Source organism: Parasteatoda tepidariorum, chromosome 4, assembly GCF_043381705.1.
Source record: "Parasteatoda tepidariorum isolate YZ-2023 chromosome 4, CAS_Ptep_4.0, whole genome shotgun sequence".
NCBI lineage: Eukaryota > Metazoa > Arthropoda > Arachnida > Araneae > Theridiidae > Parasteatoda > Parasteatoda tepidariorum.
In genome coordinates, this window is record NC_092207.1 from 19,983,112 (window position 1) to 20,007,122 (window position 24,011).

At 33.7% G+C, this 24,011-nt stretch overlaps 1 protein-coding gene across 2 annotated transcripts in view; it reads left to right on the forward strand.

Moving 5' to 3' along the window:
- Window positions 1-24,011, forward strand: part of LOC107457459 (uncharacterized) — a 216,161-nt gene that overhangs the window by 178,497 nt on the left and 13,653 nt on the right. For both annotated transcript variants that reach the window (XM_043042732.2, XM_043042733.2), the window contains exon 3: window positions 18,412-18,547. In XM_043042732.2, the coding sequence (XP_042898666.1) occupies window positions 18,412-18,547 (136 nt within the window). The remainder of the gene's footprint in view (window positions 1-18,411; window positions 18,548-24,011) is intronic.

Here is a 24,011-nt window from a genome sequence, read left to right on the forward strand (position 1 = left end):
AATGCATAAGTATTTCTCGTCAAACTTTTCATTTTAAATTAATCAAATTTAAGAATGAATTATTATGTATCTTTCTCACAAATTAAAACAGTTCTTTTTTTTTGAAAACCATAATTCAGCTTATTTTGTTTAATTTCTACTTAAGCATACGAAAGAGAAAAAAAACAAATTCGAAACTAGAAGCAGCCACAGTCGTGTTAATTCGACGTCCTGACATTTAACCTAATTCTAAGACTGTTTGTTATTCATAACACAATAAAAAATTTGATTATTCATAGAAAATATATCCAATTCAATTTGTAGTATTTATTGGTTAGTATATTCACAGCTGCTTATGAACTCTTTTTGATATGCGTGGTTTCTGTCAAAAGAAATTCGATCATTTAGGGTCGAAGTCGAAAAAATTTGGGAACCTATGCTCTAAAATACTTTTAGAAAGGGGGGTTTGGCTGTTATGAATCTAAAAGTAATCACTTTTCCAACTTTTAGGTTGTCTTGATAGTTTCTTAAAGGCGAATTTTGTTATGGCATTTTAAAATTAAATCAAAATACTCGTAGTTCGATAAGAATTTTTTGAAAAAGTTCACTTTCATACTCAAATTAAAATGCAACTGTTTTCTTTTAGTTAAAGAGTTTACTATGAAATTGAGAGTTTACTATATAAATTGAGAACTTCTCCAAATATATCACAATCAATCCTACAACTTACATTGTTTTCTTTAAATTCCGAATAATGATCTTTTACAATATAAAATCTATATATACAGGCCATTTATCATTTTACCAGTAGTACGACACGAGTACAGTGTTGGGTGTACAGTTAGTACGATATTTTTACGAACTAAAAAACGAATTCGGTGGTTCAGACTTAAATATACTGACAAAACAATACCTTTATGACTTGTATTAATTTTATGCTGATGACAACCAAAACAATATGGAAATGAATAAGGAAAAACTGCATCCTATACCACGTGATTTTGCGGCCAATGAAAATGCACGGACAACGATGGAAAACTGTGACCTCAACATTAAATTTTTATATATAGTAAGAAATAAAAATAAAAAAATTATTAAAAAAATACTTTTGTAAATCTTTTAGAAATAAAGAGCTTTATATGTAGATACAAACTTTTTTCGGCATGTTCAATTAGTTTAAAACAAACGAAGAAAAATGCGAAAAGTGAATAACATTTGAACAACATTTTTTTTTAAGTATTAAAATATTGGAACCATATTTTTTTAATTACTTCAGAACCCCATTTTGAGAGTCAAATTAAAATGTATTAGATGTAAAAATAATTAGATTAATTACATAAAGTACATTTTATATCAGCCCTGATGGCAAAACTAAAGTTGAAACATGTTTTATTAAGAGATTAGATCAAAAGTTATTTAGTATAGGGTAATTCGTTTATGAGGAGGGCTTATTGAACTAACTAGTAGCAATCGTAGTGCTTGTGGTAATATAATGAAGTGAGAATTGTTGATAGGGTGAATTGTGCTTTCTTGAAAAGTTTTTTTTTTTTATCAAACTGCTCCTTTGAAAGGTTTTCAGGTAGATGCTTCGCAAATTTCCACTAGATGACTGCTCAATACGCAGAAATATCGTATTGCATGGAAAATGTTGCGTTTTCCTTTAAAAATGGTAAAGAGTTTGACACTAGTGATAAGACACTTTCTAAGGTGCAATTTTTGCTTCAAACATTCTTTAGAGTCGCGATGGCTCAGGGATAGAGCGTTCACCTTCCATTGAGGTGAACTGGGGTTCGATCCCGGCGATGGCTGGTTGATACGAATCCCGCATCCGGCTTGCACCGACCACAGTGTTCACGGGAAATATCCTCAGTGGTAGACGGATCATGAGTTAGAGTCCCCTTGCCGTCAGGCTAACCGTGGGAGGCTTTCGTGGTCTTCCTCTCCATGTAACGCAAATGTGGGTTAGTTCTATCAAAAAGTCCTCCACGAAGGCAAATCTCCCAATACTTGATCCGGGAGTTCCCTTGTCTTCTGGATTAAATTCAAAATTACAAAGCTACGTAGTTGAGCATTAGTAGTCGGAAACTCAAAAATTGTGTCGGTTGTTTAACTACGGATATAAAAAGAAAAAAAAACTGCACTTTAGTCTTGTTTCCAGACAGGCAGTTTGCAAGTCTCCACCAGATAGCAGAACAATACACAAAAACACCCTATGATTCATATTAAAAACGTTGCTTTTCCTTTCAAAAATGCACCTATTATATTTTTTCACACCTTCTATCAATTTAATTCTTTCTTATAAACAAAAACATTTAAAAACTAAAACATATATTTAAATGTGATATTTTTTTACCAATACAAACCAAATAAAAGTTTCTATCTTGATATGATTCCTTCGGTTGGAAAAAAGAACAAATTTATTTAGGAAGACTACATATATTTTTTCTTGTTACTTTGTTTCCCTATAGTTATCTTAAGAGAAAGCGGCGAACTTCTCTGTTAACTGTGACCGGGAGAATCTGTTTACTGTCAAGAGAAGGCCATGTGTTTTGTCCACTATCGCAATATTAACTTTATTCATATCGATCTCTTTCCTCTTTCTTACCCTCTCACACACACACACTTCATTTAGCGGACAATTGTTTTTCCACTACAAGTATTTAAATATAACATTACACCGAATAGAACGAATCAATTGACATTGGTGGTTTATTTAACAGAACGTTGAATTGAAGTATCTCTACATTTCTCTTAAATGAAATATTTAATCGGAAACCTTAAATATTATTCGAAATATTTTATGTATATGAAGAAGCGATTTTTTTACATTTCAGCGAATTTTTCAGACGTTATCTTTTCGATTTTCGTCATTTTTGAAAAAGAAAAGTCGAAATTGAAAGCTGGGTTTTTTGAATCAGTTGACACTTTAGAACAGTGGTTATCAACTGACAGCCCGCGGGCCACATCCGGCCCGCGAAGCCTTTTTTGCGGCCTGCGAACTAAAATACGAGGGTTGTAAATTAAATAGTGGCAACTTAACCTTTAAACTCACAGAAGGACTGGCATGCGCAAATTAGATATGGGAGTTATGAGGTGGGGCTGTTGTCGATGTGTAGAGTGCAAAAAAAAAGTCGATTAGCTTAGAAGGGTAGTTGTCGTGTGGCGTTAAAGTGAGGAGTTTCGTTTCCATCGCTCTAAAGCATGTTTTCAAAAGGTGATCAGCGGTCGTGGCTTACAATCAAGGTTGCCCGTGGCAAAAATGCAACAGAATGCTATCGAGGATTAGTGGAAGCCTTTGGAGCAAATGCTTTACCATATAGGACAGTAGCACGATGGATTCAAGCATCTCGTCTTTTTTCGTCATTAAGCCTTTTCACAACATGCTTTAGAGCGATGGAAACGAAACTCCTCACTTTAACGCCACGCAACAACTACCCTTCTAAGCAAATCGACTGTTTTTTGCACTCTACACATCGACAGCAGCCCCACCTCACCGCACCCATACCCTATTTACGCATGCACGCCCTTTTGTGAGTTTCAAGGTTAAGTTGCCACTACTTAATTTACAACCGTCGTATATCAGTTGTCATTTTTTTGCGGGCAGTTTTCGTCAAAAATCTATATGGGTCAAAAATACTTTTCTTTCGTTGAAAAAAACTAATTTCTTCGTTTCTGTGAAATTTAAAATACCAACGGTGCAAAAAAATTTATTTCTCAGGTGAAAATATACTTCTTATTTTAATTTGTAATTCAATACTTTTTTTAAATAACCGTCGTTGAACAGCCTACTCAATTTTATGGTTTCACGACTACTAATGTTCAACTCCGTAGCCATGTAATTTTGAACCCAATCCAGAAGAAAAGGGAACTCCTAGATCAGGTATTGGAAGAAATTTGCCTTCCTGGAAGAAATTTTGATGGAACTAACTCGCGTCTGCGTTACATGGAGAGGAAGACCACGAGAACCTCCCACGGTTAGCCTGACTGCAAGGGGACTCTAATCCATGATCCGTCTACCACTGAGGATATTTCACGTCAGCACTGCAGTCGGTGCAAGCCGGATGCGAAATTCTTTTCAATCAGCCATTGCCAGGATCGAACCCTGGTTCACCTCTTTGGAAGGCGAACGCTCTATCCTCTGAGTCATCGCGGCTCCATACTTTTGTTTTGTACAGCTTGATAAAAGTCTGACAGTAATATTTAATATTTCTTCGAACATAAGAGTCCTATATAAAATTTTCATAAAGTTGCGGCCCGCCATTTGACTGTTGTTTTTAATTGTGGCCCCCGGCCTCATGTAAGATGGAAACCCCTGCTTTACGAGGAATAGATTAATCTATTCCTTTTTTTGTTTCTTTTCTTACCTTACCTACATACTTCTTTCAGAGGACGGTTATTTTCCACAAATATTTAAATCTAACCCTAACTATAACCGAATGGAAAATCGAACGAATCAGTTTACACAAATTGTTCTTTTAATATACAGTGGAATCCCCTTGTAGCGAAATTTTCCCCGGAAACGATATTTTTAGTCTGAACGTTAAACAACATTCAAAATATTTCCCATATAACGAAGTTGGAGTCTTCCTGTAACAAATTTTTCATAGGATTTTTATTTTTCGATTTTCATTATTTTTGAAGAAATTTGCAGTTGAAAATCGGGATATTACTTGGAACATCAAAAGGGAATGAAAAGATTAATTTCTTTGTTTCTCTACTGCCCTCCCTTATAAACTGCTTTTAACGGGAAATAGGGCCTGGTCGGTAGGGCGCTGGACCCATTCTCTGAGTCAGATCAAAATTACAATCTGTGGATTTATGAATGGGTTCGCCCTATAAACGGGTGTGACGTTTGGTGTGGCAGAAGTCGAATCGCCACTGAAAAAACAAGAACAATCGCACCCCCTCTGCCTAAACAGGCATACGTCAGCAACCACAACGGGCAATTGCTCTCCATAAAAACTCAAATGTAACCCTAAACATGTAAATGTAACCCTGGAGCTAACTCGCATTTGCGTGACATGGAAAGGAAAACCACAAAAACCTTCCATGATTAGCCTGACGGCAAGAGGACTCTACGCTTTGATCCATCTTCCACTGAGAATACTTTACATCAGCACTGTGGTCAGTACATGCAAGATGCGGAATGCGTATAGTCCAGTCATAGCTGGGATTCGAACCCGGCTCACCTCATTGGAAGGCGAACGCTCTATCCCCTTAGCCATCGCTGCTCAAATACTTGGTGGTTGATTTGCATTACATTAATTGTTATTAATAATAATTATTTGCTATTATACTTTATAGTAGGCGAATATCTACAGCAGCAATTCGTCGCACATTTGTCACTTTCATCGCACTTATGGTAGAGCCCGAATGGAAAATGAATCCTCTATGAGGGAATGGTCTCGCTATTGCATTCGTCCTTTCGCGATTATCTAAAAAACCATTGACCGCAGACATTACATGGACATTATTACTTCCCAAGACAAGACCTTCCCAACGCTGACACTTTTTATAAAAATCTAGACCTGGCATTTAAGTATGAAAGAATGTTCGGCTTCTGTACTAACTTCACTTTGCTAATCGCTTTCCACTGAGGAATAATGTTTTTAAAATAAATAACTAGACCTTAAATACTTTCGTATTCTGCAATCAATCAATTCTGCAATCGATTTCTCTTTTCGAGCTGCATTTTTATTTTAAAATTACATTTTTATTTTAAGACGACATTTTATGTAAACATTAGGTTTATGTACTCATTTATGTAAACAATCTTTTCATTGGTATTTTGTTTTGTATTTTCTAAGATAATCAGCAAATAGCCGCACAAATCATAGGTGGGAAAGCAGTTTCTATCGGCATTTAAAAGTTAATGAATTTGGGTGAAACAATATTTTAAACGGCATTATAAATGGTCATCTCCGCCTTTCCTTTAATTGCAGCAGAGATTGTACATTTATGTATACATTAGGTTTATGTTCTCATTCATGTAAACAATCCTTTCATTGGTATTTTGTTTTGTATTTTCTGAGCTAATCAGTAAATAGCCGCACAAATCATAAGTGGGAAAGCAGTTTCTATCGGCATTTAAAAGTTAATGAATTTGGTTAGAACACAATTTTAAACGGCATTATAAATGGTTAACTCATCTCTGCCTTTCCTTTAATTGCAGCAGAGATAGTACATTTATATGAACATTAGGTCTATGTACTCATTTATGTAAACAATCCTTTCATTGGTATTTTGTTTTGTATTTTCTAAGGTAATCAGCAAAGAACTGCGCAAGTCATACGTGGGAGAACAGTTTCTATCGGCTTTTAAAAGTTAATGAAAATTTGGTTGGAACTATATTTTAAGAGCATTATAAATTGTTAACTCATCTCTGTTGTTCCTTTTATTGCAGCAGAGATTGTACAATTTTTTTCTCTGTCACTCTTATACTCGAGTTTGAAATCAGAAAAACTTCATGACTGCATTATTCATACAATCAAAGCTTCGACGAAAAAAAAAAAATAAAGATTCGATTTCAGCAAATGTTCTCGGTGGTGTCCTCCGTAATTCGAAGAATTCATCTACCTTATTACATTCATAAAAAAAAAAGAAATCACTTTAGGTTATTCGGGTCAGAGAGACGGAATCTGCAAGATGTCGTCAAAGAAGATAGTTGAAAGAAAGAAGAAGAAAAAAAAAGAAGAGGACGGGGTGAAAAGGGGTGGATAAATGTCTGAGCCCATCCCATCCATTCTCTGAAAAGTTTTCCATCGTTTGCAAACTCGTGACCGAGATTGCAAAAGTTGTGAAACAGATATCGCCTGCGGTTGTCTTTCTTTTGAAGGGAAGCCCAAAAGATTTTTTTTTCTTCCTTCTCCTCCCCATCTACTTATCGAAATCCCGCCGAATGCCCATTCAGAATCGAAGGATGCTTTCCAATTCTTCTATCGTTTGAATAATTGAGGAATAGTTAGCAAACGATATCACTTGTGAGGTAGAGGGCAAAAAGTTTGCCTCTTATCCTATATACTTTTGTTGGGAGATCACTCTCCTACTTAAACTTGATCCCATCGTAGTGGAAGAAATACTTTCAACAAAACAAATAATCTAAAGGTTATGAATTTTAAAACAAACAAGAATAAAAGCGGTGCAATAAAATAAATATATTTTCCAACATATGGATCTTACTACTGAAATTAAAGTTGCGTACTAAATTAGTGTTTTAAATTAAATATTCGTCTCACTAAAATTATTGCATTGAATTCAATTGTTTTGACGCTATTCGAATCATTGATTCGAATTTTTATTATATCCCCCAAAGACCTGAATTTTAAATAATGTTAGAAAACGTAATTTTTATTTAAAATATGTATTTGTTTGAAGAATATAAACTCAGAAATGCGATAAAATATTTTCGTTAAAAAATAAATTTATTTTTGATTTTTGCATAAAAGGATAAGTTTTAAAATTGTTACCCTTTTTTGCGCATTGAAGTACTTTAAACAGTGTACAATTGAGGAATGGTTAGTTGCTCAAAATTGATAGTCGTGCGATAGAGGCTAAAAAATTCGTTCTTATCCTCTTATGTTTTTGTAAGGAGATCCCCCTAATACTTAAACTTAGTCACGTCATACAGAAAGAAATTATGTTTGCGACGTTTCTGGCTTATTTGGGTGCAAACATGTCATTTGTAGTTTGCTAAATAATATTTCGAATGTTTTGATCAATTTTAAATTTTTTTTTAAAATATCGCTAACATTTTTAACAGCATATTCAGCTACTATAACAATCAACACATAATAAAATCAATTCATATCAGTCTATCAACATATTCATTCAACAAACATATAATAATAAATCAACCCATAATAATAAGCTGTAATTTTAGCGTATTCGATCGCAATAAGGATTTTTATGAATTTTTAAAAGAAATTAGGTTTAACGAAAGAAATCGCTTGCGTACGTATCGTTCGGACCTTGGAAAATCTTTTTTTTTCTTCCTGAACATGCAAAGATTTTATAGTTCTTGTACCTGGGCAACTCTGACTCCGAATAAAAGAAGAGAAAAAAATTCTCCTGCAGAAATAATTGAAAAACATATTTGCTTTGATATATCTTATAATTCCGTTAATAAAAATTGCAAACACTCCATAAAAAAAACCAAAATACTTTTGACATAGTTCGAAGGACATAAACACCTTCCTCAGCCATAAATTAAATTCGCATCATTTTCATTCCTGAAATTTCAGCACACATGATGTCCGTCCTCTTAACTTGTTTATTTATATCAATAGTAATTTTAAGCAACTTCCGCAATTTTGAACCTCTATTATTACATCGCATATTCCAATTAGACCATCGCAGTTTTCTTGTTCGCCATCTCATTTTGTATTGACTAGCAAAATTACCTAATTTTTTTTATCTCCGTATGTATACTAGGTTTATGTATACTATTACCTTTATGTATACCACATCCACGTTTGATTTTACCTTGATGAAAAACATACCTGCTTGCTCCATGGGTTTCAATTTGATTATTAAGACGGTTAATTTGACGAAGTATTTTTATAATTAAACTTGATTTACTCAAAAGCTTACTCTGCAAAACGTTTTTGTGTAACTTATAAAAAATTCTTCCAACAAATAAAAAAGTTTTATAAGAAGTTGATTGAAATAAATATAAAGATAAATTATCTCGCTGCAAGAACAACAAAGATCAGTATTAATCTAAAAACAATGTAATCAGCTTTAAAGTTAAGTATATAAGTGGAAACAATCAAATGTAAACTTTAAAAAGAACAGAAAATACCTTTTATCAACTTATTTATGTCATAAACACGAAAGTATTTACAGCAATATTTAAGAGTTTTAAATACTTGATCCATGCTCTTTGATGGCTCACGTAACCACAAGCTTGGCTGATTGGTCATCTCTTTTGGTCAAGTACAACTGCCTGAGCACCCGTCAGACCATCCCATAACACTTCTACATATTCTGTCGAACAATATCTAATAAGGTTAACAATATCTGATTAGTTTCTTAAGAGTGTGCCCTAACCTTTGATTCTTATTATTGTTATTTAGTTTTAATGCAGTTACTGATTTGTTTTATCGATTGATTTTGATTACATTTATTAAATCATACAAAATTTTAAATTTTGTTTTGCTACGTAGCCGTAGCTTTGTTTCGCTATCGTCATAAATAAAACAAAGTTTTCAATGTTTCAGAATTTGGATATTGATTTTTATTGCATGAAGCAGATATAAAAAATGCACATTTTCCCAACATATGCATCGAAACATCATTCCTTTACACTTTATTCCTTTTTGTTCTTAATTCTCGTTTCATTTTTCAAACATTCCTTAGAAAGATTTTTTTAATATACGATAACGACGCATGCTTCCAACGAAATTGTCAAACATCGTAACAGATAAATTCGAAAATGTGGCTTTGAAGTATTTGCTAAACCTTCAAAATAATTACGTCATGGCTAAGCTAGATCAGTAACTATTATGCATCAGGGGGGTGTCATTATATCCTAGAATAATCTGTTGTTGCAGTTAATTTACGTCGCACTAGAGCTGCACAATGGGCTATTGGCAACGGTCTGGGAAACAACCCTGAGGATGATCCGATGACATCACTATTTTGATCTTCTGCAGAGGGGAGGGCACCACCGCTTCGGTCGCCCGATGACCTGCACGCAAAGTCGAGCACTTTACGGTAGAACAGTTTAATGAGGAGCAATACCGCACGAACTCGGTTCCCACGCAGACTGATCCAAGTGGTCACTTACCCGCACACTGACCGCAGTCAGTGATGCTTGACTTCGGTGATCTCCTGGGAACCGTGTCTTAACGATCAGTCCACTGCCTAGAATGATCATTTTATCCTACAATAATCATTATATCCTAAAGTGATCATAATATCCTATAATGATCATTATATCCTGGATTACCATAAAAGCAATGAATCTTTCTTACGTAGCGCCCTCTATGTAAACAATTATTGAATTGCCTGCTACACTTAGCCAATACTTATAATTATGTCTTGCCTTATCCAATCTATGGAATGAGGAATAAACATTTTTTAATTGTGTAAGCTATGTCAGCTAATACCATTTATCATTTAGTACATCGTTTAGACTGAAATGACAAATTGCTGTTTCAGCAAGACATTTGTACTAACAGTAAAAATACTGAACTACACAATATACCTATTACCTAAAATACCAATAAATGTTCTATTTTCTTTGTTACTAAAGCAACTACAACACGTTTCTACTTTGAAATTCAACACGTTATGCGAACGATTCGTTTGTTTTCCGAAGAAACTAGCGCCCTCTAGAACCACCACAGTTGAGATGTTCCATCAAATTAAATCTAGATAATGGGACACGAATTGTTAACGCTATTTTATATTTTACTTATATTTACTTTTAGCCGACCCAAATTTGGGTTTACGGCTACTAATGCTCAACGCCGTAGCCTTGTAATTTTGAACCCAATCCAGAAGACAAGGGAACTCCTGGATCAAGTATTGGGAGAAATTTGCCTTAATGGAGAACTTTTTGATGGAACTAACCCGCATTTGCGTTACATAGAGAAGGAAATGACGAAAACCTCCCACGGTCATCGCGACGGCAAGGGGACTCTAACCCATAATCCGTCTACCACTGAGGATATTTTACGTCAGCACTGTGGTAGGTTCAAACCTGGGGCCGAATTCGTATTGACCATCCATCGCTGGGATTCGGACCCGGTTCACCTCATTGGAAGGCGAATGCTCTATTCCCTGAGCCACCACGGCTCAATCATGATCAAACAGTCATTATTTTACTTCTCTCAAAAATATGCTAGAAATGAAATTGTTTTGCTACGAATTTTTACAAGGCTCCCTACGAAAGTTTTTTCATACAGTAAGTACTCGTTTGCATGTATCTAGGAGCCAATTAATCACCTTCTGTAAAGATCTATAGCATGAAAAGCTGGACTTGATTGTTACAATTTGTTTACGGGGCTGCCTATTTTCCTGATTTAATCTAACAGTAATCGAGTTATTGGGAAAAGAACCGTGATGGCTTAGTACAATTATAACACAGTTCAATAAGTCATAGAAGTCTTGGATTTTTTTACTGTTTACGAAAGCAAGTCAGGAATGAAATAGCTTTAGTACCATTTTTTCTCATTTTCAGGCAAGGCTCCCAACGAAAACTTTTTCTTTTTTCTCGTGGCATTAGGCTAACATATATGTAGACAAGCTACACTTTGAAATTTTGATATTATATTCTGCAGAGTTAAAATTAATTAATCAAATAAATTTATATTTTTATTATATTATAAAAATTCTTATTTTCTTATATTATAAATTTACATTATAAAATTTTTTTTATTAAAAACTCCACGAAATGAACAATTATGATTTAACTATAAAATCAAAAGGCAAAATATGGGAAAATATTCAAAACAATTGGAAATTTCTCTGTTACCAACCCCGTAAAGAAGCAGTAACCCATTTTAGGCTTAAAACAGGCCACGATTGCTTATCAGAACATTTATATAATATAAAAATTATTCCCAGCAAAACATGCCCAATTAATATTAAACTCTGATCACCTCTTGTTGTGTAAGGGACTAGATAGGAACTCCCACAAAAGTGGGAACATATTTTTCTTTTCAGTGTTAAATAGGTTAGATTCAATGTATATAACAGCTGTTATCAAAAGGTGTACCACGGAACCCTGGAGCTCCGTGAGAAGTTAACGGGGGTTAAGAAGGTTCATATTCAAACAATAATCCATTAAATATATAATATCTTGGCAATATACTAAAGAATGAAGTCAGTTAGTTAAACTTGTAGATCAGAAGCACTATCTAACACAACAGCAAATGTAAGAAGCGGTGGATTTTTTTAATTCTTTAATTCGTTTCATTAAATGTTTTAAAACATAATAGTCACAATTGCTAGTAAATTTTGTTTTTAAAATTGGGGTTCCGCTAAAAGAAGGTCGAACAATTAAGTATTCGAAAAAAATTGGTAACCACTGTTCTATAACATCATTCCTTTCATTACACAAACGAAACAAATACGTGAAAGCGTAAGAGATATATGAAGAGAGAATTCAAAATAAAAGTATTTTCTGAATTACAATGCAACAGAGGCCACATCCGTTTCAAACAAACACTTCAGTTATTGTTTCCCTTTACCGTTTCAAAAGTCGTCTGCTCAGTTATATCGTGCACCACTTTAACTCGTCTTCAGACGACTTCCCTTTTTGGCAGGATCCCCACGCCATTCATTTTTATGATTTCGTCCACCACACCACCTCTCGCAAACTCCTCGCATGTAGTTGTCTAAAAAAAAGAGAAAGAAAAAGCGATTGCTTCTGAATATATTCGTTGGAACGAAAGTGCCGACTAAATCAAAGTTGATGTTGCTGCCTCGATGACGATAGAGAGAATACCTTCTCTTCACTTCTCTTCACCTATATTACAATAGAAAATTTTTCGGTAGAGAAAAATCGCTTTTAAAAGTTCTCCGAAAATGGTATTTCTCCCTTCTTTTTTTTTAGTTTGCGCGCGCGTGGCACTGTGTAATTTCATATTCGTTTGGCGATCCTCTCACTCGCGAAATTGTCAAACGATAATTCGGAAGTGATAGCTGCCATATCAAAAAAAAAATGTGAAATAGTTTTTATCGCTTGCTTTTTAAAACTTTTCCACGAGTATGAGATTTTTGAGAGAAATGAAATGGTTTTAAAGAATTCGAATAGCAATTTACGTTTGGAAGCGATATTTCAGGAAGAGCATAACTTTATAACTTCGATTAATCGATGAGAAATCATTGTCTTCAAATGATTTTACCCAATCTCTTTTGATCCCAAAATATTATAGGAAAAGTTTCAATGCTGTCATCTGCTTTTATTCGTTCTGGAAAATTAGGTCAATAATTTAAGTCTTTTTTTTGTCCACGTTTATAGTTCAGACATATTTTTTTTAACAGTTATAATGATACCAAAATTGAATGCATTGTCCTTTATTATTTTCTTTACTTGTTTAAATTGGTACTAAATTGAAGCGTTTTCGCGTTTATATTCAGAATATATTTTCAGGAAAATAATTATTGACACCCAATATGAGTACATTCTTTTGTGATTTATTTTGTGCAGGAAAAGAATGCGTTGGCCTGAAAAGATAAAACTTGGTACTTAACATAAAGTAATAATCAAATATAATTCAAACTAGCCCATTTTTCGTTATTAAAACTAGCCCATTTTTCGTCCTATTTTTAATACGTCTTTCGCGGTTAATACGAACTCTTTTAAATGTTTTAACTTCTTATTTCTCTCATTCTCAAATTTGTTTTTAAATTAAATATGAGACATATTTATATGCTTGACATGCATACAACGTTTATTCATTTATACTATTGCACGTGCAAACAAGTTATTTCTAATACTTATTACGATTAAATGTTTTTCGAAAAATTTTCAACATCAATGTTTCATTTCTCTAAAGTTATAGTAGAATTTATCATTCAGAAGTAAATAAAAATCTGACATTCTTAAAAAGAAAAATTATTCCTTAAATTTATAGCTACAACCGCAATATTCTTAAAATGACATAAATAAAAATGCCTGCTACTTTTTTGACCGAAACTCTGATATTATGTAGAGATATTATATAGATAAATGTAGGGTTTAAATATGGGCTTGGTCTTACCAAACTAGTAGGGTAAGATCAATTGATTTGACTTCCTTAAAAAAAACATTTATTGAAAAAGTAGTGCATTTACGACTTTTTCAAGTATGAGAGATGCCAACTGCTCCACTGTCTGCAAAAGTTTTAATAAATTTTAACAAATTCAAAAGTAAAACTTGAGAATGAGGGATATTTTTATCAACTCTCTTAAAGTCACTCCGCGAAATAACAACACTAAAGGAGCATTTTTGTATCAGGCTTTGTATTTCTGATATGTTGTGGTGATAAAATAATTTAAAATCAAATTTACTAAACTTCGCTTACCTCTAGATAATTTTTTTAAAAAGTGGAGCAAGTTGGCATCGCTGTATATTGTCCACCACTAAACAATGAATATTTTGATCAAATCTGGCAGTCCCTTGTCAAAGATTTTAGCTCCTACAGGCCTTCGAATCTTAGTTACCAGGTTACCAGTTTTTCCTCCAATCTTTCAAACTATGTTGTTTTAAAGTAAATCTTATTGAAATCAAGTCGACATTCGATGACAAAAATTATAAAGAAATATATATTTTTTTTAAAAAATATTAAAAATGAAGTTAAAAAAACTAAGGGTTTTTGAAAATGACTTCTTTTTTTCTTAAAAAATCTTAATTGCAATTTAGTTTACAATCTGAGAATAATGCAATAAACAAGTCAAATGCATTAGCATATCCGAAAATATGAATAATAGTTTCAATTTCAAAACATTTATAAGTCACAATTTTTCTTTTTACTTTTCCAAAAACAACAAGCCACTACAAAATTGAATTCAATTGCTTATTGTTAATAGCATTATATGAAAGCATCATTGCCCCCAAACCTTATCTAAAATGGCAAACCAGATCCCGATTGCCGTAACAATTAAAATTGACTAGCGTGAATTTTTGGTTCATATATTTCAAATGTNTAAAAAATTAAAAATTAAGTTAGGAAAACTAAACGTTTTTGAAAATGACTTCTTTTTTTCTTAAAAAATCTTAATTGCAATTTAGTTTACACTATGATAATAATGCAATAAACAAGTAAAATACATTAGCATATCCAAAAATATGAATAATAGTTTCAATTTTCTTTTATGATGCATTGCAAAACATTTATAAGCCACAATTTTTCTTTTTACTTTTCCAAAAAATAAGAAGACACTACAAAATTGAGTTCAATTGTTTATTGTTAATAGCAATATATGAAAGCATCATTGTCCCCAAACCTTATCTAAAATGGCAAACCAGATCCCGATCGCCGTAACAATTAAAACTGACTAGCGTGAATTTTTGGTTCATATATTTTTAATGTACTAAGTTATTTATATATATATATTTTCAAATTAAAACAAATCAGAAATTTCGAAACATCACAATAGTGTCAAAATAAAGACATTTTCAATTAATTAAAATAAGAAAATCAAATTTTTCTCGCGTTTCCTGGTACTACTTACCTTAATTTTAAATGTTCCTCATACCAAACTTGTTTAAAAATTCGAAAAGTTTTCTTTTAATGACTTAACATATTGAAACAGAGTATAATTTTTCAAATTTCCCTTACACTTTCTTTTAAAATATTTTTAGTCTTTTATTTAATTTAAATTAGACAAATTTTGTTTTGACTCATTTTTGACTNTGAGGTGGCTCAACATATAGCGCTTTTAAAACCGGAAACTGAAATAACCAGAGAGAGCATTATCAGCTGTGGCAATCTCATACTGTTAAGCTAGGCAGATGTGAGTAGTCTTTGTCGATGGATCTCTATTTCAGTATTTTGTCGAGAGCGCTTTTTTTCACAAATTTATATATTACGAATTTATTTGACAATTTTTGATTTATATCACGAATTTATTTGTTTCATTGTTGTTATTAGTTATTCATTGAAACGTGCTGTTACGCTTTAAGATTTTATACTATAGCACATTTCTAATAGGTTTAATGAATTACATGTCATTTATTTGATTTCAAATTTATTTTAATGACTTAGTATTTACTAAAATGATGTAATTTCTTTTTTTAAAAAAAAAAGTTGTTATATGGATTTGAATGATTGTTTTGAATTCTTAGAATTTTGTGCATTTGCAATGTACCTAAGTTTGTAGCTAGCGAAGCGAGCTTGGTTTGCGAAGCAAGCCATATAAGATTGCGTAGCAATTTTCAGGGGTTGGCGAGCATCAGCGAGCAGGGGGCGCAGCTCATTAGTTTTTCAAATTTTCCTTACACTTTTTTTAAAAATATTTTTAGCCCTTTATTTAATTAAATTAGACAAATTAACTTCTCTGCACATTTTGTAATTTACTTGAAGTAAAATTATCAGACTCCGCCAACACTGAATCGTTTTCTACTTTGCATTATCGTTTTCCTCACTTCAAAAGCGAACAAACGTAGAATTACTCTCCAGAAAAATATTCTTTTTTTTCTTCGCATCCTTCCATAAAATTACGTTGTTTTTCAGAAGGACGGTTTCCGCTTTATGAGCAGATTACATCCTTTATCTTTCAACGAGTTTCTAGTAACTTCCACAGGGAAGAATAACTTTTTCGAATAAAAAGATCGTCTGGAGTGCCGTATTTCACAATATAACGTCTGCTACGAATTGGCAACATTTATCTCTATCTTATTTTTTTTGCAAGCGACATTGCGCTTCTTAAGTGACGCGAAAGTTTCTCAGTTAAACTACATTTCACGAACGCGCATTTATAAAATTTTTCGAATATAGTCTGAGGGTAAGAAAGAGGTTGAATATATTTCTGATCGTTATAGAAGCACTTTTAGAACAATCTTCCATAAATTACTTTTTATTCATAGCAGAATAACTTTTCTTCCCTAGCTACTTTTCGGTTTCAAATAAGAATTTTCTACTCACACAAAACAAGATAGGGTCATTTTGTAACATCGGTTTTGAACAGTTACGAATAAATAACAAATTACATTATACACCAGATTATTCTACACTTAAATGCTCAACACGCCATTCTAGTATCGACATTATATACTTCTGAAAAGGATGCTACAGCTTAATAATTTCTTGATTATTTGAATTATCATTATAAATATCATCATTATTACCATTGAAATCTAAGTTAAATTTTCTTCTTTCAGCAATCATTTTCATTTTTAAATTTTACAATAAATTAATTTTAATAAACAAAATGCTTTTTACCCGAGGACACATTTTATCTGGATAAAGAGTTGGAAGATAATAAGCATCTAGCTACTACTTAATCTACGTAATTGACGCTAACTGCAGGAAAGAGTTCGTCACGTGATATCGCGTGATGCGGTCTGATAATCTGATCAGTCTGTATTTTACGATTTTTTAATGCTTACATAATCTCTCTTGTTGCTTACATTATTTGAATTTATATAATTTTTATTAGATTCTAATTAAATTCATAATGCCTAATTAAAATTCATAATGTTAAAATTCATAAAATCGTTCGCTAATACTTTCACCAAATCACAATTTGTATCACCAAATTCACGATTTTATCGTATTTAGTCAGGTGGCGAATGTTTAGAGCGTTCCTTGCATTATTAATATCATTATAAATATCATTACTGTCGTTCTCATCATCAATACTATTATTTTTCAATCAAATATACTACTATATATAGGTCTGATAACTTGTCAGAGCGTAATACTATCCCTATAGCTCTGTGAACCTCTATTCGCTTTGCAAGACCTACTTTGCATAAAAAAATTTAGGTTTATAAAATGTATTAGAAAAAGTAAATGTCACGCGGGGGCTATACATCCTGATTACTTTCACTGATGTTTTGCAAACGTGAAAAGTTTGGGGAACGTTGTCGTTGACTATCAAATACAATAATCAATAAATTTACTGTTTTGAATTTCTATCGTAATTTTCACAGATATTAAGCCATTTTTTTTTTGCACACAATTTTAAAATGAAAAATAAAGCCTTGCTGATAAACGAAATGCTAACCCATTAACCCTGTAAAACTGTTTCTTCTTCCCTCAAACAGTCATGTGGCAAAATTGCAATCAGGTATAGTTCGTTCACCAGGAGTTGGCACTTGGCTCCGCCTTCATCACGTGGTTTCCGGATGATACTATTTCGCTATTTTGGGGAGAAGGATGTGAACAATCGTGAACAAGGTTGCTATTTGGATATCGTATGACTAAAATATTTATTTTTCAATCTTAATGTGCATTTTTATAATATTAAATATTTCATAAATTTGATATTTCTTTCTTTTGAGTGAATAGTTTGTCCTGTTTTAGACATTTTGCAGCAATATATTTAATTAGATAGAGTAACGAAAGGTATAATAGCAGATGATAAAGCGAAGTAAGTGACTGAAAAAGAATTCACTGTTTGCGTTTGGCTCGCTTTAACGGTTGTCTCAATTTCAAGAGTGGAGACGTTCTTACTCTTACTCCCTTCACTGAAATGAACTCTTCGTCAGAGGAGGTGGAGCCAAGTGCCAACTCCTGGCAAACGAACTATATTTTCATCTGCAGCGAAATTATACTCGACAGTTTTAAATTTCCACTCCCAAAATTCAGATAAATTAAAACATCTGTTTTTTTTTTTACTAGAACATAATTTTAAAATCAAGATAAAACATTAGACTGTCTGACAAAATATTAACCCATTTACCCCAACAACACTGTTGGTTACTGTCACGAATCAGTTTGTTCTGTCTTTATTAACATGTTGCGTGATCTAAGAAAAACAACTTTTTTTTTTCAGTTGGATCGGTCGGTGCAGGGAAATGTCTACCTGAAAGACACTGACCTCAACACGGAGGGTCTCTACAGGTGTGAGGCTTCTGCGGAATCACCCACTTTTCAGACGGTAGAAGGAGAAAAGATGGTTAAAGTTTATGGTAAAAATTCCATTAGTCTTATTTTAATACTCATATTTATATAGCCACCAACAGAAAGAAAAATACAGAAAAGTTTTACGAATTGCATTATGCAAACGATGCATAACACACCCCTTGACAAATCATTAAATTTCTTGATATCGAAAGGATCTTTGATTGCACTGTAAACAACAACTCGTAACGGAATATTGACAGAGATGCCAACAGCTCCGGACACGCCAAAATAATGAGAGAAAAAAAACGGTGCGTAACTACAATTCAAATTTAGCAAATATTTGACTATATTTGCTTGCTTTTTAAAAGGTATAGCATGACATAACTACTTAAAAGTGGTAAATTATATAAGCCAACGAATTATTTAGAGATTGTGGTGGATAAAAATCTACTAAATTGAATTTATTAAACCAAGAATCACAGTTGATAAACTACCACTTAAAAATATACATTTGCTGTAAGGTGCAAGTTGGCATCTCCGTGTTGAAGACGTCAGAGTTAGGTCAATTATTATTTTGACATAAGAAACAAATGACGTCTCTCAGACATCTTCGTATGTCAAGGGGCTAACATAAGCTTTTAGCTGCAAGTTCTAAAAATATAGCGTATTTTACAACAAAAAATTAAATCCCAATAGAAGAACATGAATAGACTCTATTCAATACGGAAATTGAAATGGGAACAAACAGGTCTTATCTGAAAAGTTATAATTAATCCAGCATTAAAATTAAAAAAAAATTCTTGAGAAAAAGAATTTCGACAACACCGAAATTAGTATGAGTACAGATTATATTCGGACGTACCTAATAACACGGATAATAAGCCTAATCTATGCTCGCCATAAATACTAAGTCCCTCAGTGGACTGATCGTTAAGACACGGTCCCCAGCAGATCACCGAAATCAAGCATCACTAGCTGAGGTCAGAGCGCGGGTTGGTGACCACTTGGATCAGTCTGCATAGGGACCGAGGGTGTGCGGTATTGGTCCTCGATAAACTGTTCTACCGTAAAGTGCTAGACTTCGCGTGCAGGTCATCGGGCTACCAAAGCAGGAGGCATCCCCCTTGCGGAGAACCAAAATTGTGATAGCATGTCTTCGGATCATTCTAAGGGATGCTTCCCAGACCGTCGCCGATAACCCATTGTGCAGCTCTAGTGTAACGTATAATAAAGTATCTACCTACAGAATATATGAAATGCAATTTGATGAGCAAGTTTATGAGAAGTAGATAAAATAAAGACTTTTAATGGAAAGTGGCAATCTTAAAAAAACAATTGGATGGCACATTGAAAACATAACTTTAAATCAGAATATAGGAGCTGTTCAAAAACGCAAACGTGCAGAAGGTTTTGAGAAATGACGAAATCACAACGTTTTAAATCCTTTGCATCTTGCATAGAACTCGTAAACAGCTAAATACCACGAATGATTATTCATTTATTTACATGCATATCCAGGCATGTGTGTTCAATATGAATAACGGCTAATAAGCTTTTAAAAAATTGAAGAACATCCGACGCTTGTTGTTGTTGTAGCTCATTTACGTAGCACTAGACCTGCACAATGGGCTATTGGCGACGGTCTGGGAAACATCCCTGAGGATGATCCGAAGACATGCCATCACAATTTTGATCCTCTACAGAGGGGATGGCCCCCCCACTTCGGTAGCCCGACGACCTGCACGCGAAGTCGAGCACTTTACGGTAGAACAGTTTATCGAGGACCAATACCGCACACCCTCGGTCCCTACGCAGACTAATCCAAGTGATCACCCACCCGCACTCTGACCGCAGTTAGTGATGCTTGACTTCGGTGATCTGCTGGGAATCGTGCCTTAACGATCAGTCCACTGCGGAGCAAAAAAACAGTTTGACGTATACACCAAAGTAAACCATAAAAAAAGGAAACCAGGTAGCACATATTTAAAACAATTCATGAAAATAGCTTGTAAAACCAGAGGACGCTCTTCACTGAAAGAAACGAGAAAATACTTTTCTAGTTAACTACAAAAATTAACCACCATAGAATTCTTTTCAAATGGGAGATTGATGACAACCAATCGAAAGCATAAGCTCGATGCCAGTGAAAGATACGAACGTCAGTCATCCAAGTCAGTTCCAAGTACATAGAGTCCCACACGGTTCTAAATAGAACTTCGAAGTCAAGCGTCACAGGATGCGGTCAGTAAGCGGGGTTGGTAACCACTTTGATCAGCTTGCGTAGGGACCGAGGGTTCTACCGTAAAGTGCTCGACTTCACGGACAGGTCGTCCGGGTACCAAAGCAGGAGGCATCCCCTCTGCAGAGAACCAAAATTGTGATAGCATGCCTTCGGATCATTCGCCAATAACCCATCGTGCGACATATAATAACCCTAGTGCGACATATAATAAAGTATCCACCAAAAAACAATATGAAATGCAATTTGATGAGCAAGGCTAGGAGAACTGTTCAGCAAGGTTATGAGAAGTAGATAAAATAAAGACTTTTAATGGAAAGTAGCAATCTTAAAAAAACTATTGGAACAAATCTAAACAGACCAGTGAAAAGACTTGATGGCACATTGAAAGCATAACTTTAAATCAGAATATAGGAACTGTTCAAAAACGTAAACATGCAGAAGATTTTGAGAAATAACGAAATCACAACCTTTTAAATCCCGTGCAGTTCGCATCGAGCATAAACAGCTAAATACTATTATTTACTTTTATGCATTACCAGGCATGTGTGTTCAATATGAATAACGGCTAATGAGCTTTTGTAAAATTGAAGAACTTCTGACACAGAGAGAAGAAACTATACAAAGATACAACCAAAGTCATTGTGAGATTCGAACCCACTATATCCTGCTCTTCAAAACATTTAGCGGAAGACAATACCTCTCGGCCATGTAGACTCGACTATGAACAGAAAACTTTAAACCAAAAATTCTGCCTTTTAAAACCTAAACTAAACAAGTTAAATTCAGACTATCAATGGTAGTCAAGAGAACAAGAATCCAATTTGTAAGATTGAGAATCTAAACCTAATGGAGGAAATAGAGAATCTAACTCTATCCTGTTAAATTAATTAAAAGGAAAAAACCTCAAAGTTGCACACACAGCACAGCATGCACACACAGGACGAAGGTTTATGATCGTTCACCAAAAGTCCTTTACGTGGAGCCTTAATTGAGCCATCGTAATTGCGAAAAATTAGCTGAATTCTGCCCTAAGAAAGCTCAGGATTTACGAAATATAGATTTTTTGTGTTCACACGATAGAATAATAAAGAAGTTTACATGAAACTGATTGGATTTTACACTGTACTGATATTTTATTTAAAAAGGAGGCGTAAAATAAACTTTCTATGCGATTTAAGGGCCCCCTCTGATGTGGGGGCCCTGGGCAACTTCCCCGTATGCCCCTGCCTTAGTCAGACTCTGAGAGTGGTACGGATACCGGGTAATTACTACCATTATCTGCCCTCCTATCCAAATTATGTTCTTGTTTTACACGTCGTCGCTTTGAAACTAAACCGTAGTAACTCATAAAAATCGAAAAATGAGATATTTGGGTCATTTTGTGAAAAGAAAATCACCCTTTTAGAGAAACAACGTATTATCTTCATAGTCCCATAAAATTAATTTAGAGAGTAGATAAATCGTTATCGCATTGGCGCGATTCGCATTAGCGCGGAAAGTTAGAAATCACTCTCCTGAAAAACTTGCTTTTTTGAGTTACCACGGTTTAGTTTTAAAGCGACGACGTGTTGCGCCAGTAGGAATATCACTGAGGAAGAATTCCAAACCGCCACTACATTAGTATTTATCTAACACCAAGCTAATAATTAAATTAAATTTTTCAAGAATCCTTCAATCCTTTCTTATGTTATTTCATTTTGAAAACTTTTTTAAAAGTTAAATAAAAAAAACTTAAAATTCGTGCGTTTTTTCTTAACTTGTATAGGGGTATGTGTAAACTGAGATTTCTTTCACAGCATGCACATCTTCGTTCACCCATCAACTTTTTCACCTTTCTAACTTTTCAAAATACAGGCGAAAAAAAATATCAAATTTTACGAGAATCTTTCAATCGATTATTTTAAAAGAAATTTTAAAAGCCAAATTTTAAAAAAAATCTAAATTTCCCAATTCGAAGGAAGAAATATGCTAAAGAGAAATATGATGGACATTTTCGTTGACCCATCACCATTTCCACCCTTCCAAACTTTAAAAAAATCAAACTATCAAATTTCACAAGAATCAGTCAATCGATTTCTATTTTGATTTCATTCTTAAGAAATTTTAAAACTTTAAATAATGCTTCAAATTTGTAGAATTTTTTTTTAAATATATGTTTTAAGAAGCTTTTTTTTATATCGTGTAATTAAGGGCATCTTCGTTGACCCATCAACTTTTTCACCTTTCTGACTTTTCAAAATACACCCCCTCGAAAGAAGAAAATCAAACCGAAAAACAAAAATCGAACGATCCTATCCTCGTACATCCAGTGGCCTGGTAAGGGCTCATCCCCTATGAAGAAAGATGCATGCCAAGTTGGAGAACTGAATCCATCACCGAAAGAAAATGACACTGTATTCTGACAGTTGATGATAGTGGTCTGGGATAACCTTCTCTTGACTTTCTGGAAAAGGAACATCGAATGCTTCGGAGAGAATTTTTACAAAAATTGAAGGGTTTGAGCAGCAAGAAAAGAGGGTAATCGTCCTTCTGACCAGGCCGACTACAACTGCGCTACGGTCACTTATTTGAGAGAATCTACTTTCAGCTGTCTTCTCAGATCGTTGAAAAAAGAAGAATAGTTCTTCTACCTCTCTATTGTTTTATTCACTTTTCTAAAAGTAGATTCCGGAAGAATAATCTAGAATGCCAATTTTTTCCCGATCTGGTGTGGAACACTAGTGGAAGATGTTATAAATAAATTGCAACAAATTTAGCAGTGGATGAAAAAAAAATAGAGAGAATATATATTTTGGCTATCTCCTAAAGTATAAGCAAATTTTTAAGGTTTTAAGAGTAAATAAATTATTAACAGGAATCATCTGAATCAAACGATTTGTTAAAAGTCACGACTTACTATAACTTAAATCATTATTACGCTGTGTGAAATTTTTAAGAAAAATTATGTGAAATTTAAAAATACTAGGAGGCTTCGCCCCCTGCTCGCTGGTGCTCGCTAACCCCCGGAACTGCTTTCGCAGATCATTTCGGATTGCTTCGCAATCCGATGCTCGCTTTACTCGCTCATTGGCTACGTCCTTAACGTCTAGCTTTTGTATACTTTTTCGAACACTGAAGTTCCGAAAACTTTTCACTGTAGAAAATTCTAAACCTGTACATTTCAATATTAATTTGAAATTGCAAACAGTTCACATATTTTTCTTAATCACACTATTCTAAATTTCAGTTGTTGAGAAAAGTAACTGTTGTAAGTTTTGTTTTAAAGTCTTTCCCACCAGAGGGCTAAA